The sequence below is a fragment of the Phodopus roborovskii genome, unplaced genomic scaffold (genome assembly GCF_943737965.1).
Source record: "Phodopus roborovskii unplaced genomic scaffold, PHOROB, whole genome shotgun sequence".
NCBI classification, from domain to species: Eukaryota; Metazoa; Chordata; class Mammalia; order Rodentia; family Cricetidae; genus Phodopus; species Phodopus roborovskii.
Genome location: NW_026126418.1, coordinates 75,369,910 through 75,387,925, shown reverse-complemented (window position 1 = coordinate 75,387,925; position 18,016 = coordinate 75,369,910). Strand labels below are relative to the sequence as shown.

The 18,016-nt window shown below is 41.6% G+C and overlaps 1 protein-coding gene across 6 annotated transcripts in view; it reads right to left on the bottom strand.

Moving 5' to 3' along the window:
• Positions 1–18,016, bottom strand: part of Mapkap1 (MAPK associated protein 1) — a 226,092-nt gene that overhangs the window by 107,101 nt on the left and 100,975 nt on the right. For 5 of the 6 annotated variants that reach the window (XM_051185260.1, XM_051185258.1, XM_051185257.1 and 2 more), the window contains exon 6: positions 725–901. The exons of the other annotated variant lie outside the window; for it this stretch is intronic. In XM_051185260.1, coding sequence (XP_051041217.1) covers positions 725–901 — 177 coding nt within the window. The remainder of the gene's footprint in view (positions 1–724; positions 902–18,016) is intronic. 6 annotated transcript variants of the gene reach the window in all.

Here is an 18,016-nt window from a genome sequence, read left to right as displayed (position 1 = left end):
CAGTGTTTAGCATTTCTTTGCATGGAAAGTGGAGGCAACAACTCACAGCAAGATAAACTATGCGGGTGTTGACCATGATCATCTTAGCTAACAGTACTGTTTGCAGAGTCCTTAAACAGAACTTACGACTGCTCTGAATCAAGAGCAATGGTTAGGTAATCTATTAGTAAAGGTGGATGTACCACTACATCACAGATCTGACTAACGATCTATTGACTTTCAATGTAGGAGATATATTCCAGTGAATTTTATGTATGTACATACAGTTTCCTCAGAGGGTGTTTTCTAGACTTCACCAGACTGACAAAGGTAAAGAAAAGGCTAAGCACAGTCAGGCAACTGAGGAAAAATCAAATTGAATTTGAACCAGTTGGAGAGAAAGGATTTTTTAAGTTACAACAGAAAAAGGAAAAGCATGCATTTTCATTTTCTTTACTAGAAAGAGGCAAATGCAAATGCTGTTTCCCAGGCTCCTTGTCACCACTGCTCCCAGAGACCACCTGTAGACATCTGTTCCCAGATCTACCTCACAGTCTGCTTCTGGCTATACATGCCATAGGTACAGAAGCACGAAATAGCAATGCACAAGTTCCCAAATCATTCCGCGAGTAGTCATGTGAGCAGGTGTTCTAGGTACCACACATAATTCACCTGATGAACAAAACCAGTATCAGATGCAAAATGCTAGAAGGTCAGGGTGAGGAAAATAACAGGTAGTACTCACATTCGAACAAAGAGTGATTCTTTGGATGTTAGTCCAGGAGATGAATACTTTTCAACCAGGGCCAAAGTACTGAAGCCAAACTTATGAATGGGCTCATTGGAATCCAGTGGCGGGAAATCTGTGTCTACCTCCCCATCATCCTCAGCAATATGCAGGCAGTAGGCACTGACGTTGTCACTGAAAGAAAAACCATAAAGGCAAATGAGTACTAAAGGAAAGGACATGCAGACCAGACAGTACCAAGCCCAAGCAGCCAGCACACTGACCCTGCTGCTCTCTATCCTCAGCCTGGGGCACACTGAGAATCCTGAACTCCCAATTCATTGATAAGGAGAAAACACTTGGCAACATAACAGGTATCTTCACATTGTGTCATTTTTCCAACACAAACATGACACCTGTTAGAGATAAGACCTAGAATTCAATCCTTGAGATGAAAAATGAGATTTAATGTTAGCCCAGTCTACTCTGGAGCACGTTGGTGGGCGGTAGTGGTGCACACCTGTAATCCAGCACTTGGGAGGCAGAGGCAGGTGGATCTCTGTGTCTGGTCTACAGAGTAAGTGCTAGGACAATACAGAGAAACCTTGTCTCAAAAAACAAAAACCAAACCAAACAAAACTAAAAACAAAAACAGAATCTCCTAACACAGGAAAGGGGAAGAAAGTGCTACAGTGCCTGTAAAAACAGTCACAAACAAAGGAAGAAGGACTGGGGGTGGGGGTGGGGGCTTAGATGCACAAGTAAGCCTGGTAACCAAGACTAGCCACAGAGCTCTCCTTCCCTAAAAAGTAACTGATCTGATTCCAAACACCACAGAGCCTTAGTTGAATAAAGCAAATGGCCTGATTTATCCTAACTCACACCCAGTCCTTCTGACCACTTCTGGACATGTTCTAATGCCAGGACTTTCAGATTCTAGTCTTGCCCTTAAAGAATCAATAAATACCTATACTCTTGAGGGACAACAAAAAGACAATTTGTTCATAATGAAAGGATACTACACTAATTTTCAGATTTAAAAGCTGAAACCAGGGCTGTGGTTTAGTTGGTGGTGCTTGTTGAACATGCATAAAGTTCTGGGTTCAATCCCTAGCACTGTATAGATCCCAGAACTCAGAAGATAGAGGCACGAGGATCACAAGTTCAAGGTTATCCTTGGCCATATAGCTAGCCTGGCACACATGAGACCTTGAGAGCATGTAAATTAGATAAGTAAATAAACAAATGCTGAAATCAGTGTAAATATTTTAAGACAACATGTTCCAGAGTGGATTGGGAAATCAGACACCTGCTAGCATTTAGGCAGGCTGGCTACAGAAGCAAAAATCTAATAGTTCAGACAGGAGGAGAATTCTAAATTCTGCAGCTAAAGTTTGGAATTTTAATTATGTGATTGATGCTTTAATTAATTAATTGGAAAGTGTATGCTAATTGTTTAATTGGTTTCTTGATCTATATAGATAATTTTTGAATTAAATCAGTTGATTTACAAAGTTTATTGATTGGATGTGACAAGGAATTATTGCACTGACTATCTGATTTGCAATTTTCCCAGTTAATTCACAATCTTTAGCTGTAATCCTACTTATTGAGAGAGTCTACTTCAGGTGATCTACACTCAGTATGTCTGTCAAGGCTGGGAAGTATTTATTATATAAAACAAGTAATAGGGACAGATGAAAATTAATGGAAACTATAAATCTGCTAAATGGATTGATAACAATAAAGTAATCTGGCCATGTTTATCACTTTACATTTCATGTGTTTGCAATGCTGGTAAGAAATATAAAATTATTGTCTGAGTGTGAGAACTTCTGGTTCTTTATAGTAGCCTGTCAACTTAACCACAAAGTAAGTGCAGAAACAGATGCTCTTTAGAAGAGGAAGACGCCATAGGAGAGAACCAACTTAGAGCTTTGCAGTCAGAGATCCGAGTTCCACCTTTAGCTCCATGGTTCTTGGGCTATGTGATTTCAGAATAAGCTTCACTTTGGCTTTCAATTTCTACATTCATAACGAGGCCATAATGTCCTAATTCAGGATCAGATTCAGTGATGTATGTAAAGCCTAGCATGCACAGAAGTAGAGTATAAAAGTGAGATAACTATAGTAAGATCAGATGGGGACCTGCTGGAAGAGTTCTGTCAGTCTTTCAGTTATGGATACACGGCAGAGCAACAGAGCAGCTGTGACCATGGCAGCTCATTCCATGCAAGCGGGTCTCTAAGTGTTATCAGGGCTGCTGTACCTCTAGGGTTGTACGAGCAGGGCAGATTTGGATGATCACATAATGGACAGCACTGATTATTTACCGCTATAGAAATCAATTTGAGAAATGTCTGTGATTCCCCAGCACCACAGAGGTTCAAGGGCAAATAGTAAGCCTACTGATCAAAGCAGAAAGCCCAATACTGCTTTGATTATCATGGAATGCTCCTGAGTACCCCCCCCCCAAAAAAAACAAATTCAACAAATACTACAAGCTCAAGTCTTAGAATAAACCAAAGGGTTTAACTCACCAATTCTGAAATACAAACTGTCAAGTAACTCATTCAAAGGCATTTGCCCAGTGTTTACTTTGTGCAGTGCTATGTCCTAAGAAGGACTTTTCCTGTATTGTACATGAGGAGTGAGACCATCAGCAAACAGGGCTCTAAGCCCTCAACTGAAAAATCCAAGGAGATGGTGACTAAACATTCCACTCTCTATGCACAGACTTGTTGGTACCCTTGTGCCTCTACAAAGCAACCATCCTCTAACAGAAGCTACTGCTGTGTTTTCACTTGTGAAACTGCTTAGGACTCCACATTAAGTGACGAGACAACGTCATTGGCTGTGTGCACTGGGTACTGTGTAGCTACCACACTAGGCAAACTGGCCTGAAGCCATCCACTGACTTTGCACATCAACTCAGTGAAGTCAGTCATTGTTTCTGTTTTATACATTAAGAAACAGGCTTGGCCATACCCTGCCGACTGTCCCACTGCTCTGGGACAGAGGGCATATCTAACAATCCTGCCATCTTCAGGGAACTTCCTGGAGCTGTTGTGAGCACACTAGACCTGCCTATCCAAGCGGGACCACCCGGAATCCCTGCCTGCCTGATCTCTGACCCCCACTGCCAGTCTTTAGCTGGAGTTCCAGGGAAACCTCCCAGAGATCTGCCTATCCCCTGGGGGTGGGCATACTGAGTCCCTGCCTGCAGGATCCTTGATCCCCATCACCAGGCCTCTGCTAGAGACCTCAGCTGGAGAGTGCCAGGTCCTGGCTAGATCTGCCTATCCACCCTGGAACATCTTGAGTCCCTGCCTGGTCCCCATAGCAAGGCCTCTGCTAGATGTGAGTCTGGGATTAATTTGGGTTGAATCACCCCCCCACACACACCCTTCCCTGGGAACTCCCTGGATTGGAACTGAATCTCACTCCCCACTGAGTCCTGTCCCCAGCCAGAGCACTCCTGGTGCTCTGATACACACCCACCCACACCTACCAAGAGCCTGCCCTCCCCCTACACTGAGCCCTACCATACCCACTGTACCAAATCTCTGGTTAAACACTGGGACAGAGGGCAGATCCAACAATCCTGCCACCTTCAAGGAACTTCCTGGAGCTGTTGTGAGCACACTAGACCAGCCTATGCATGTTGGACCACCTGGAATCCCAGCCTGCCTGATCTCTGACCCCCACCTACGGTCTTCTGCTGGAGTTCTGGCCCCTCCCAGAGATTCGCCTATCCCCTCAGGGCCATCCTGAGTCCCCCACCTGCTGGATCTTTGACACCCATTGGGCCTCTACTGGAGCCTGATCTTTGACCCCCATCTCTGGGCCCCTGCTTGAGGAGAGACCTAGAGAGCTTGGACCAACCAGAGCTACAGACATCGAACTTCTGACCCACTTAAGCCCACCGGGGGAGGATGAGAGAGAGAGAGAGAGAGAGAGAGAGACCCTACCTGCATCTACTGGGAGAAGTGATGGGAAGACTGTAATACAAGAAAACACCTAGCAATAGAAAGACAAGCATAACACCACCAGAATCTAGGGGCTCTACACCAACTAGACCTGAACACACCAAAGCAGGTGAAGCAGAAGAGAATTATTTAAAAAATAACTTCATAAAAATGACAGAAGCCCTCAAAGATGATGTGAGAAAATCCCTTAAAGAAATGGAAGAAAAAACAAACAAAAAAATTGGAAGAAATGAACAAATCTCTTAAAGAAAGTCTGGAAAGCCAACAAACAATTCAACAGATGAAGGAAACGGTTCAAGACTTGAAAACTGAAATAGAGACAATAAAGAAAACACAAACTGAAGGAATGCTGGAAATAGAAAAGCTGGGCAAACGATCAGGAACTACTGACACAATCATAACCAACAGAATACAAGAGATGGAAGAGAGAATCTCAGGCATGGAAGATAAACTAGAGGAAATAGATTAATCGACCAAAGAAAATCTTAAATCCAACAAATCCTTAACACAAAACATCCAGGAAATGTGGGATACCGTGAAAAGGCCAAACCTAAGAATAATAGGCATAGAGGAAGGTGAGAAAGCCCAGCTCAAAGGTGCAGAAAAGATATTCAACAAAATCATTGAAGAAAACCTTCCCAACCTGAAGAAGGACATGCCCATGAAAGTACAAGAAGCATACTGAACACCAAATAGACTGGATCAAAGAAAAAGACCCCTCGCCACATAATAATCAAAACACCAAACGTACAGAATAAAGAAAGAATATTAAGAGCAGTGAAGTAAAACAGCCAGGTAATAGGCAGACCTATCAAAATTACACCTAACTTCTCCATGGAAACTCTCAAGGCCAGAAGGGTCCTGGATGGATGCTCTACAAATACTAAGAGCCCATGAATGCCAGCACAGGCTACTATACCCAGCAAAACTCTCAATCACTATTGACAGAGATTTTCACAACACATAGTAACAAATCCAGCCCTACAGAAAGTTCTAGAAGGAAAACTCCAACCCAAGAATGTTAACTACACTCATAAAGACATAGGAAATAGATATACTCACAATACCACCGCCAACAACAAATCTAAAACAAACACGCATTAACAATCAATGGTCCTTACTTTACCTCAACATTAATGGTCATAACTCGCCTATAAAAAGACACAGGCTAACAGAATGGATACGAAGACAGAATCCATCCTTCTGCTGCATACAAGAAACACATCTAAGCTTCAAAGACAGACATTACCTCAGGGTAAAGAGCTGGGAAAAGATCTTCCAATCAAATGGACCCAAGAAGCAAGCAGGTGTGGCTATCCTATTAGACTTCAAACCAAAATTAATCAAAAGAGATGAAGTCGGTCATTTCGTATTCATCGCAGGAGAAATCCATCAGCACAACGTCTCAGTTCTGAACATCTATGCCCCAAATACAAAGGCACCCACATTAGTAAAAGAAACACTACTAAAACGCAAAGCTAACATAAAACCTCACACACTTATAGTGGGAGACTTCAACACACCACTCTCACGGCCAGACAGGACCACCAATCAGAAAATCAACAAAGAAACAAAAGAATTAACAGAAGTTATGTCTCAATTGGGTTTAGCAGACAGCTATAGAACATTCCATCCAAACACAAAAGAATATCTCTTCTCTGCTCCACATAGAACCTTCTCTAAAATCGACCACATACTAGGCGACATAACTAACCTCAACACATACAAAAAAATTGGAATAGTACCCTGTATCAGACCACCATGCTTTAAAATTGGAATTTAGCAACAACACAAACCGCAGAAACCCTACAAACTCATGGAAACTGAACAATGCACAATTGCACCATATGTGGGTCAAAGAAGAAATAAAGAAATTAAGGACTTCGTAAAATTCAATGAGAATGAGGACACAACATACCCGAACTTATGGGACACCTTGAAAGCAGTGCTACGAGGGAAGTTCATTGCACTAGGTGCTCATATGAAGAAAACGGAGGATTAACAGTACAACTGAAAGCCTTAGAACAAAAAGAAGCAAACTCACCCTGGAGGAGTAGACACCAAAAAATAATCAATCTGATGGCTGAAATTAATAAAGCAGAAACCAGGAAAACAATGCAAAAAAAAGTCAATGCAACAAAGAGTTGGTTTTTTGAGAAAATCAACAAGATAGAAAAAAACATTATCCAAACTAACCAAAAAGCAGAGAGAGAACATGCAAATTAACAAAATTAGAAATGAAAAGGGGAACATAACAATGGACACAGAGGAAATCCAGACAATTTTCAGTTCATACTTTGAAAACCTGTACTCCACAAAATTTGAAAATTCAAAAGAAATGAACAAATTTTTGGATACCTATCACTTACCAAAATTAAATCAAGAACAGACAAACAACTTAAATATACCTATAACCCCTAACGAAATGGAAGCAGTCATCAAAAGCCTTCCAACTAAAACAAAACCCAGGTCCAGATGACTTCAGTGCAGAATTCGACCAGAAATTCAAGAAAGAGCTAATACCAATACTCCTCAAATTGTTCCACACAATAGAAACAGAGGGTTCATTACCAAAGTCTTTTTATGAGGCCACAGTCACCTTGGTACCCAAGCCTCACAAAGACACAACTAAGAAAGAAAACTACAGACCAATATCCCTCATGAACACTGATGCAAAAACACTCAATAAAATACTGGCAAACCGAATCCAAGAATACATCAGAGAAATCATCCACCATGACCAAGTAGGCTTCATCCTGGTTTGCAGGGATGGTTTAACATATGAAAAATCCATCAACGTGATCCACCATATAAACAAACTGAAAAAGAAAAACCACATGATCATCTCCCTAGATGCTGAAAAGGCCTTCAACAAAATTCAACATCCTTTCATGATAAAGGTCTTTGAGAGATCAGGGATAACAGGAACATACCTAAACATAATAAAAGCAATATACAGTAAACCAACAACCAACATCAAACTGAATGGAGAGAAGCTTAAGGTGATTCCTCTAAAATCAGGAAGAAGACAAGGCTGCCCTCTCTCTCCATATCTCTTCAATATTGAACTTGAAGTTCTACCTAAAGCAATAAGACAACAAAAGGAGATCAAGGGGAAACAAATTGGAAAGGAAGAAGTCAAACTGTCTCTATTTGCAGACGATATGATAGTTTACATAAACGACCCAAAAAAACTCTACCAGGGAACTCCTACAGCTGATAAACACATTCAGCAAACTAGCGTGATACAAGATTATCTCAATGGGGCTGAGAAAGAAATCAGAGAAACATCACCCTTTACAATAGCTACAAACAACATAAAGTATCTTGGGGTAATGCTTACCAAACAAGTGAAAGAACTATATAGCAAGAACTTTGTGTCTTTAAAGAAGAAATTACAGAAGATACCAGAAAATGGAAAGATCTCCCATGCTCTTGGATAGGTAGGATAAACATAATAAAAATGGCAATCTTGCGAAAAGCAATCTACAGATTCAATGAAATCCCCATTAAAATCCCAGCACAATCCTTCTCTGACCTTGAAAGTATAATACTCAACTTTATATGGAAGCACAAAAGACACGGGATAGCCAAAACAACCCTGTACAATAAAGGAACTTCAGGAGGCATCACCATCCCCAATTTGAAGCTCTACTATAGAGCTATGGTCCTGAAAACTGATTGGAATTGGCATGAAAATAGACAGGTGGACCAATGAAATTGAATAAAAAGTCCTGACATTAACCCACACACCTATGGACACCTGATTTTTGACAAAACAGCTAAAAGTATACAATGGGAGGAGGAAAGCATCTTCAACAAATGATGCTGGCACAACTGGATGATGATATGTAGAAGACTGCAGATAGACCCATGTCTATCGCCATCACAAAACTCAAGTCTAAATGGATCAAAGACCTCAACATAAATCCAGCCACACTGAACCTCTTAGAAGAGAAAGTGGAAGGTACCCTTGAACAAATTGGTATAGGAGACCACTTCCTGAACATAACTCCAGGAGCACAGACACCGAGATCAACAATTAATAAATGGGACCTCCTCAAACTTAGAAGCAAAGGACACAGCAGACAAGACCAAACAGCAGCCCACAGACTGGGGGAAAAAAAACTTCATCTGACAGAGGACTGATCTCCAAAATATACAAAGAACCCAAGAAACTAGTCAACAAATCACCAAATAACCCTATTAAAAAATGGGGTACAGAACTGAATAGAGAACTCTCAATAGAGGAAATCAAAAAGGCCAAAAGGCATTTAAGATATTAAGCATTAAGTGCTCAATATCCTTAGCTATCAGGGAAATGCAAATCAAAACAACTTTGAGATACTATCTTACTCCTGCCAGAATGGCTAAAATTAGAAACACCAATGACAACTTATGCTGGAAAGGATGTAGAGAAAGGGGAACACTCCTCCACTGCTGGTGGGAAGGAAAACTTGTACAGCCATTTTGGACTTCAGGAAAATGAGAATCAGTCTACCACAGGACCCAGCAATCCTCCTCTTAGGCATATACCCTAATGATCCACATCCATGCAAGAAAGACGTGTGCTCAACTATGTTCATAGCAGCATTTTTTTTGTAATAGCAAAAACCTGGAAGCAACCTAGATGCCCCTCAATTGAAGAATGGATAAAGAAGATGTGGCACATTTACACAATGGAATACCGCTCTGAAAAAAAAAAAAAAAAAAAAAACAATGGAATCTTGAAATTCGCAGGCAAGTGGATGGAACATGCACAAACTATCCTGAATGAGGTAACCCAGTCACAAAAAAAGGAACATGGTATGTACTTGCTCATATATGGATTTTAGACATAGAACAAAGGATGGAAACAGAAGCAGACACCCACAACTAAACACTGAGCCAAAATAGGATCTAGATGCAAAGAGGGAGGATATCACCCTACATGTGGAGTCGGGGGGTGGGGGGAGTGGGAAGGGAGGGTGGTCTGGGGGCATGAGAGGGTGGGAGAGAGGCAAACAGAGAGGGAGGGAGGGTGAGAGGGAAGGAAGGAGGAAGTGAGGTAGAGGGCACTGGAATCGATAGGTAAAACAAACAAACAAACAAACAAACAAAAAAAGAAACAGGCTTACTGGGGCTTAAGTTGTTCAGCATTAGATGGGACACACAAATGACAGAGCTGACATCAAGAACTCCCTGATACCATTAATTCCCTGGCCAAAGCTATGCTATGTTAAGACTTCCCAAGGTGCTTTAGGACCCATGCTCACTTGGTGTCTCAAGAGAAGGAACCATGGCACATTAATATTTGGTCTTGCTTTTAGTTAGGAACTTAGAAAGATTTATGTGGTCCTTCTCATATCTACAGCAGGGGAATGGAGACAGAGAAGAGAAGAAACAAGGCTATGATGACCTAGTTCACAGGTCTAGTTCAGAAGTAGTCTAGAGAACGGAAGCCTCCTCAGACGCCTTTGTTCTTCAACTTACTAATCAAATCAGAAATTGGTGGTGTTTTGAAATGGGAGTGGGGAAAGCAGCTCTGGTCCCTGTCAACAATTCTACAAACCCCAGTGCTGGAGCTTTCTACATGGGAAAATAAGGGCCCCTTCCTACAGTTCCATTCTGCATGAATGACATCAGGCCTTAGTGTAACTTAAACCATTAAACAAATCCCTCTGAGCTCCACCTTGTGTAGAAAAGCTTTTCTTGATTTCTCTACAATCACCTGCATCTCTGGCTTTCTTGGTCACTATTTCTGCACATCCATGGTCACACAGCTCCTTTTCCTATTTATGCATCTACTCTCCCAATGAGCATGGGCTCTTCTAAGCCTCTTTATGCTTACTGAAGAATAAAATGGCCGGCACTTGCATAGTACTTAACAAATATTTGTTAAGTGGATGAGTTCATGAATATATAGATCACCCTGAACAAAAGTAAACGATAACAGAAATGAGGTATATATTAACAGAAGGGAGGCAAATGGAACACTCTGGGTATTACACATCAGACACTGCATCTTCAGACAAGGAAGGAAGCAGCAGGCAAGGTGGTCAAGGTGAAAGGAGGTTTGTTTTTCAGACAGTTATCATGCAGCCCAAGCAGGCCTTAAACTTTTTATGTAGCAAAGCAGGCCTTAAGCTCTCAATTCTCCTGCCTCAGCCACCAATGCTGACACTGAAAGCATGTGCAACTACACACTTGGCTATCAAATCGGGAGGGTGTGCCAGCACAAATGGCTTTGCAAAGGGTGAAGCTTGTGGAACCATGCATGGCTTTTCAAAGGCATGGTTCTTAGGGGGTGGAGGAGAAGGAGAGGATGTGTCCGCATGAATAGCTTGGGGAGGTACTTCTACAGTCCTTCAAGATATGAGTACTGGCATCCCATTTTTGATGAATTAAGGATGAGTAATGATTGCAGCTATGTAAAAATTTAATTGTGTTCACAAAGACTATAAATAAGTGTATAAAGGGTTTTCAAAGGCTATGGAAACATTTGTCACATGGGGATTTTCTCTCCACTTTCTGTACTTTCCAAATGTCCTGCTCTCATTTTCGTTTCCCAACCCTTGAACTCCCAGTCCTCCAAGCCTTATGGCCTCAGTGCTGAGGCCACAGCTGTGGTTCACTATTCTGGGGTAACTTATTTCTCAGCACAGCCACAGGTTAGAAGTGCCCACTGTACTATGAAACTGTAGAATTACAAAGGAAATAATCCTATCTGCTGCTGATAGGATTAAATGACTATATTCATTGCAAAATGTCTAGCATGAAAAAGGATTCTCATTTTGCCAAGATTTCTTTGACAAATCTGTCTTCTGATTACAATGAGGCACAAAGAGTATGAGTCAGGGAAGCACTACATTCCTGTCTGACTGGACCTGAGGACACAGTAATCTAGACTAACAAGCAGGAAGAGTGAAACAAGAGGCTCAGTTTTTAACAATAGGTAGGCTTGGAAGGACAAACAACCACACTGTAGGAAGATGGGGGTTTGAACCCTAAACAAGAATAAGATAGAGATCTTGTTCCTTTCCCCTTCTGTGAGGGACCTTGTATGAATCTCTTAGGTTCTGCCTTGTGTCCTAGTTTCTCTGGCGGTGTGAATTATAGGCTGGTGACCCTTTGCTCTATGTCTAAAATCCATGTGTGAGTACATACCATATCCAGAGACCTACAAGATGACCCCAACTAACAAGCTGAGCAACAGTGGAAAGGCTACCTTAAATGCTCTTCCTTAATAATGAGATTGGTAACTTATATGCCATCATAGATCCCTCATCTAGTAGGTAATGGAAACAGAAGCAGACACCCACAGCTAACACTGAGCTGAACTCCTGGAATCCAGTTGCAGAGAGGGAGAAGTGATAAGAAAAGGGGTCAAGACCAGGTAACAGAAACCCACAGAGACATCTGACCTGAACAATGGGGAGCTCATGGACCCCCCCCCCCACAGACTGATAGCTGGGAAACCAGTATTGGACCGACTCAGAACCCCTGAATGTGGGCCTCAGTTAGAAGGCCTGGGCAGTCTAAGGGAATCCTGACAGTGGAACCAGGATGTATCCCTGGTGCACGAAAGGACTTTGGGAACACATTCCCCATGGAGAGATACTCCCTTAGCCCAGAGGCAGGAGGGAGGGCCTAGACCCTACTCCAAATGACTTGACAGATTTTGATGATCCCTCCTGGAAGGCATCACTCTCCCTGTGGAGTGGTGGTGGGGGGGGTTGGGGGACATGGGAGGGAGAGAGAGTGGGAACTGGGATTGATATGTAAAGTAAGAAAAATTATTTATACACACACACACACACACACACACACACACACACACACACACAAAACAACAACAAAAAAAAGAGTAACCTTAATCCTGTGGGCAGAGAGAGCCCCTGAAACCAAACTTTCAGTGAACATAGCAATTTGGTTTCCCTTATTTATTCATTAACAACCGATATAAATGTTTTTTCATTGGGAAAATGTATTTCACTGAGTTGACCAATATGCATACTATTCATAGGCTGGTATGGCTTTTATTAAGTAATAGAAGTCCACAGCCTATATATAGACAGCATTTAATTCATACATAAAAACTTCAGGAGCATTCCAGGAAGCATCTCAGATTTTTACCTGATTTTATCTGGCATGTTCCATTTACATACTTATAAAAATGCACCCATCTTTTGGAAATGAATGAAAAAAAAAATCCTTTAAAGTATGATGACCACAGGTAAAACCTTACTGTTCTGTTTTGCTTTTAATGAAAAAGAAAAGAACACACTATTCTGAGATGTCCAGAACACTCCATGTTAGGGCCTTGGCATTTACTGTGGTGGCAGATCAAGATTAAGAGTCTGCTGGGCATTAGTAAGGGAAAGTGGAGGACACTGACAAGGTTGTAACTCGGAGGTTGATTTCTCAAGTCAGAAAAAAAAAAAAAAAAAAAAAAAAAAAAAAAAACAAAAAACAAAAAACTGAAGACTGTCAAGGTTTTTATTTCTCCACAATCTACATAAAAGGAATGGTCAAAACTGCTAACTATCTAAGGTTCAAAGCACAGCAGTGGCTCACACAGGAGTGGCTTTATTTCCCCAGAACTGAGGTTCTAGAGTTAAAACACCTGCTGGTTGCTAACTAGAAGCTAGGCCTTTGTAGCTGCTATATGCTGTCCTCTCAGGGGAGCTTCTATAGTAGTCTTCAAATCTAAGAATCTTCATGTTTTCATGCCTTACTCCATTTTCATCATGTTTGTGTACAGAGCTCTGTTGTCTTGAACAAGTTTATAATTGTATTAACATTCTTATTTGCTAATTCTATCATTTCTGGAAAGCTCTGTGTATTATTCTAAATTAGACAATCTTCCAAACAAATTTACAGAATTGGCAGGATTCTGACCTTCACAAACCCATAACCTTTTATAAACACTTCCTGTAGAAATTCTTTCAATCCCACTATCAGCAGAAACATAAATGCAGTACTGTCACCTACTTAATAACTTTCCCTACCTTTAGAATAAAAGCAAAAGAATCTGCCTTCTACAAAGCCTTTCACTGTGCTCTGCTGCCTTCCAAGCTCACCTCATTCCTGACTTCTATTCCAGAGCACATACCTGGGACTTAGCCACACCCTCGCCAGATGACATATCAGCCTGACCACTGTGTGGAATATCAGCCTGGAGGTGTATGCTTTTATATAGTAAGGTCACTAAGATTTAGCTCAAGCCTCACTTTTGCTATTAAGGCTTCCTCGACTTCCTCCCACTCCAGAGCAATGCAGAGCTCCAGACAACTCAAAAGGCTATGTCCCTAGAACTCTCTGGATGCTCATTGTTCTCAAAGTTTCAATGATACTGAAGGAAGCATGTGTGATCTAGTATCTGTCTAAACCATAATCCTGGACTTATGATCACAGATTATAATTACTTGTACTCAATGTCCAGCATAGGGTCTAGGATGGTGTTGACAGCATGCAGTGTTTGAGGGAAAGCAGAGAGGCAGGGAGGGATGGCAGAATCTCTGCTATGAGTCTGGCTACAGCTGCTGCTAAGAAGAGCTTCATAGCCAGGCAGTGGTGGCTGGTAATCCCAGCACTCGGGAAGCAGAGGCAGGTGGATCTCTGAGTTCAAGGCCAGAATGGTCTATAGAGTAAGTTCCAGGACAGCCAGGGCTTATTACACAGAGAAATCTTGTCTTGAAAAATATACAAACAAGGAGAAGGAAGAAAAACAAAGAAGAGGAGAAGGAAGAGGGGGAGCAGCGGCAGTTTCATTTCTATGTACAGAATATTTAAGAGCAAGGGAAACAGGCAGCTCAAGTTCAAATCTTAACTTAGGACCTGTATTCTCCTTCCCCACCTATGCCATTTAATAAGACAATGGGAACTTGGGAAATTACTTAACTTTTAATCCTCAGTTTCTCTCTAATGAAAACATTCTTTGTAACTCCCAAAATTGCCATAAGAAATAAGACAACAAACAATTCTTTAGCACACAGTGGGACACCCTGGAAGTTTGTAAACTATGAGCATGGGCTTGCTTTCTCTTCTACTCAGCAACTACAATGTCTGCAGTAATCTTATGTCTATCATTTAAATCAGGACATAGGAGATAGAAAGATGGCTCAGTGGTTAAAAGCACGGTTGCTCTTCCAGGGGACTTGGATCCCAGTTCTAGCAACCATACAACAGCTCACAACTCTATGAAACTCTAGTCCCAGGGGATCCTATACCCTATTCTGGCCTTTGTGGGCACCAAGTATATAAGTGATATACTAACATACATACAGTTAAAACACACATACACATACAATTAAAATTTTTAAAAATGGGGAAAATAGGGGGCTCTGATTAGGGAGAGGAAAAAGATAAATATAGAAGGAAGGAAGAGGGTAAAATAACAGTAAGAATGTCTGGAAAAGTCATAAGTCATCATACTACTATCTACCTAAAAATAATTATACTACACTTAAGTTACTAGATAAATATACATGTATAGTTTAAATGAAATTTTCTTGCCTGGGTTGACAATGCTCCCTCCCTCCTCTTTACAAAACCATCATAATTCCTAACTACATTGCAAATACTTGTCCAATTGCCACATATAAGTATAGTCCTGATCAAGGAAATTTCTCTTTTCAACAGTTAGAGAGCATTGCAGAAAACCAGAACCAATCAAAATGCAGACTTGTGGAACCCAGTCCCACGATATAGCCCTGCACCCAAGGCTTGGGGGTACAGCTAAACAGGGGAAGAAAGCTGTAAGAGCCAGAGGAACAAGGATTTTGCTGTGAGGTTATCAGCAGCTAGACTCATAAAGTCCCCATGACTGCCTGACATGAGCTGAACAAGAAAGATACCAACAGACACGGCAAACTAGGTGGGAGGAAGGAATGAGACAAATGCAGTGCAGTCTTGCTCAGGGAAGATCATACCAACTGGTTATCCAAAACCAAATAGTCATCCCTAAAAATTAATATACAAGTAACATTATATGCTCTGAGCAGGTTGAACTTATGTATTTAAGAACACATGCACACACAACAACAGTTTATAAATTTGAAAGAGAGCAATGTGGAGGGATTGTGGTGGTCTAAGGGAGGTTTTATAAGGAAAAAAGGGACTGGGTGGTGTTGGCTCATGCCTTTAATCCCAGCACTCAGGAGGCACAGACAAGTGAATCTCTCTGAGTTCAAGGCCAGACTGTTCTACAGAGTGAGTTCAAGAACATTCAAGGCTACACTAGAAGCCCTGTCTCAAAGGAAAAGGGGAGGAAAAAAACTAAAACAAAAACCCTCAACCAACCAACAAAACAAACAAACAAAAACAACAAAACAAACAAAACAAAAAAAGGAGAAAAGGGAAGGGGGAATGAAGCAGGACACCACCAGGTTGAGACCATTCAGCTTGGTAGTTTCTGATGAGTAAAGGTCTATGATAAGGCAGACACTTGCCCTATCAGACACCTAAAAAAGGCCTCTCTTGCATGGCAGAGTGGCACCATCTGTGCAGAAGTGAACAGTGCAGACTCCAGCTCATGCTCGTACTGCTGCTCTTGCTTCCCTCAGATGGTCCCTGGGTAAGCTTAGTCTTTACCTCCCTAGCTGAGCTCTCCATTTGCCCCACTTCTGAACCTCTTTGTTTTCAGAGACCCCTCTGTTTCAACGTAGCTCTTCATTGGCCACTTCCAAGGCCTTTTTTCTTTTCACTAACTCATGCTGGTGGTGTCAGTGAATATCTCAACACAGAGGTCTCCCAGATTCACACTGCCAGTTTGTCTCTCCCCTCTGAACTGCAGCAAACAAATACAAAGGACCATCAAAATACCAGGTAGAACACTAAACTCATACCATCCTGCCCTTGTGAAAGCCATACAAGATACTCTTCTAAGGCTTCATATCTCCGCACAGGGCAACACAGCACATAAGACAACCAAATCAGCTTGGGCACTTGCTCTTCCAGATGTACTTCACCTCCATATTCTGGGAGTTTTCTCCCAAACACTCTAGACTATCCACTTCTCTTAGTCTTATCCACTTTCTTCTTCAAATATTATTTTGTGCTCCAGGCAGACTAGCCCACGGCTTCCTCAAGCCTTAGGTCTGCTGCCACACTATTTCACCTCTAGGCCTCTCTCAGCCCAAGGACTTCTGCTGCCCATTCCCAGGGACTTTCTCCCTGACTTCAGACTAGGCAATCATGGATGGTATCCTTTTCTTCAAAGCACTCGGCTTCATTATCTGAAAAATTTTAATTTATTTGCCTATTTCCTTTATGAGACTGTTGAATTCATGAAAGAGAGACCATCTCTACTGCACTCAGCACTTGCACAGCAGCAGAATGCCTGGGCATAGCAAATACTCAATGAATGTTGTTAAAATGCATGGATGAATACAAATGATAAGTGAAATGAGCCAGATACAAAGTGTTATTACACTTGATAATTTCTTCTACCCAACACACTAAGTTTTTGAGTGAAGTGATGTGATTTCTCTTGTTCTCCATTTTATCCTTCCTTAATATCTAGGGCCTAGGACTCCAAAAATATTTGTTGAGGGAATGGAGTATAAAATCTTCAAATGTCAGTGGCTGCCAAAGGTGAGGAGTAGAGATGCATAGGTGATGCACAGGGCCCTGTAGATTAAGCAGGAAATCAAGAGAAGAAGACTGTATACTAATAAATAAATGACCCAGAGACAGATATTAGGGTTCAAGTTTCAAGCTGAATATCAGAAGAGCAAAGCACCTGGTCACTAGCTCTCACGTCTAGCTCAGGCTGAAAGGGCTGATCCATGCACAAGCTCTTCACCAAGTCTCAAATTGTTACCTCTCCTCAGTGTGGCTGGAGAATGAATGCCTCATACTGAGACCTTGCTTTTGTCTTATATACTTCCCTAATATTGGGATTAAAGGTGTGAGCTATAATTCTCTTTGAGACTGATTCAGTCTTGTGTAGATCTGGGTGGCTTTGAACTCACAGAGATCCCTCTATCTCTTAACCCCGAGTCCTAGGATTAAAGGTGTATTGCACCAACTCCTAGCTTCTGTGGCTTGTGGCTGACTTTGCTTTCTGAATCCCCATGCAAGCTTTAATAAATCATAAATAGTATATCACCACAGAAGGCAGAAAGGCATACCTGACTATAGAACAGTAGGAACACATAAGTTATTGTTGCCAGTTTAAAATGGGAAGCCTTAACATGCATAGGAATGCAGCTGGTAGTGCAAAAGGGGAAGGGCTAAATAGCTAATAATATATTTAAGCAAATGGTTCTTAAAGACGATTCTGAGGACATAAAAGTACAAGTGGTAACCTAGCAAGGGGAAAAGAGTAGAAAGGAGG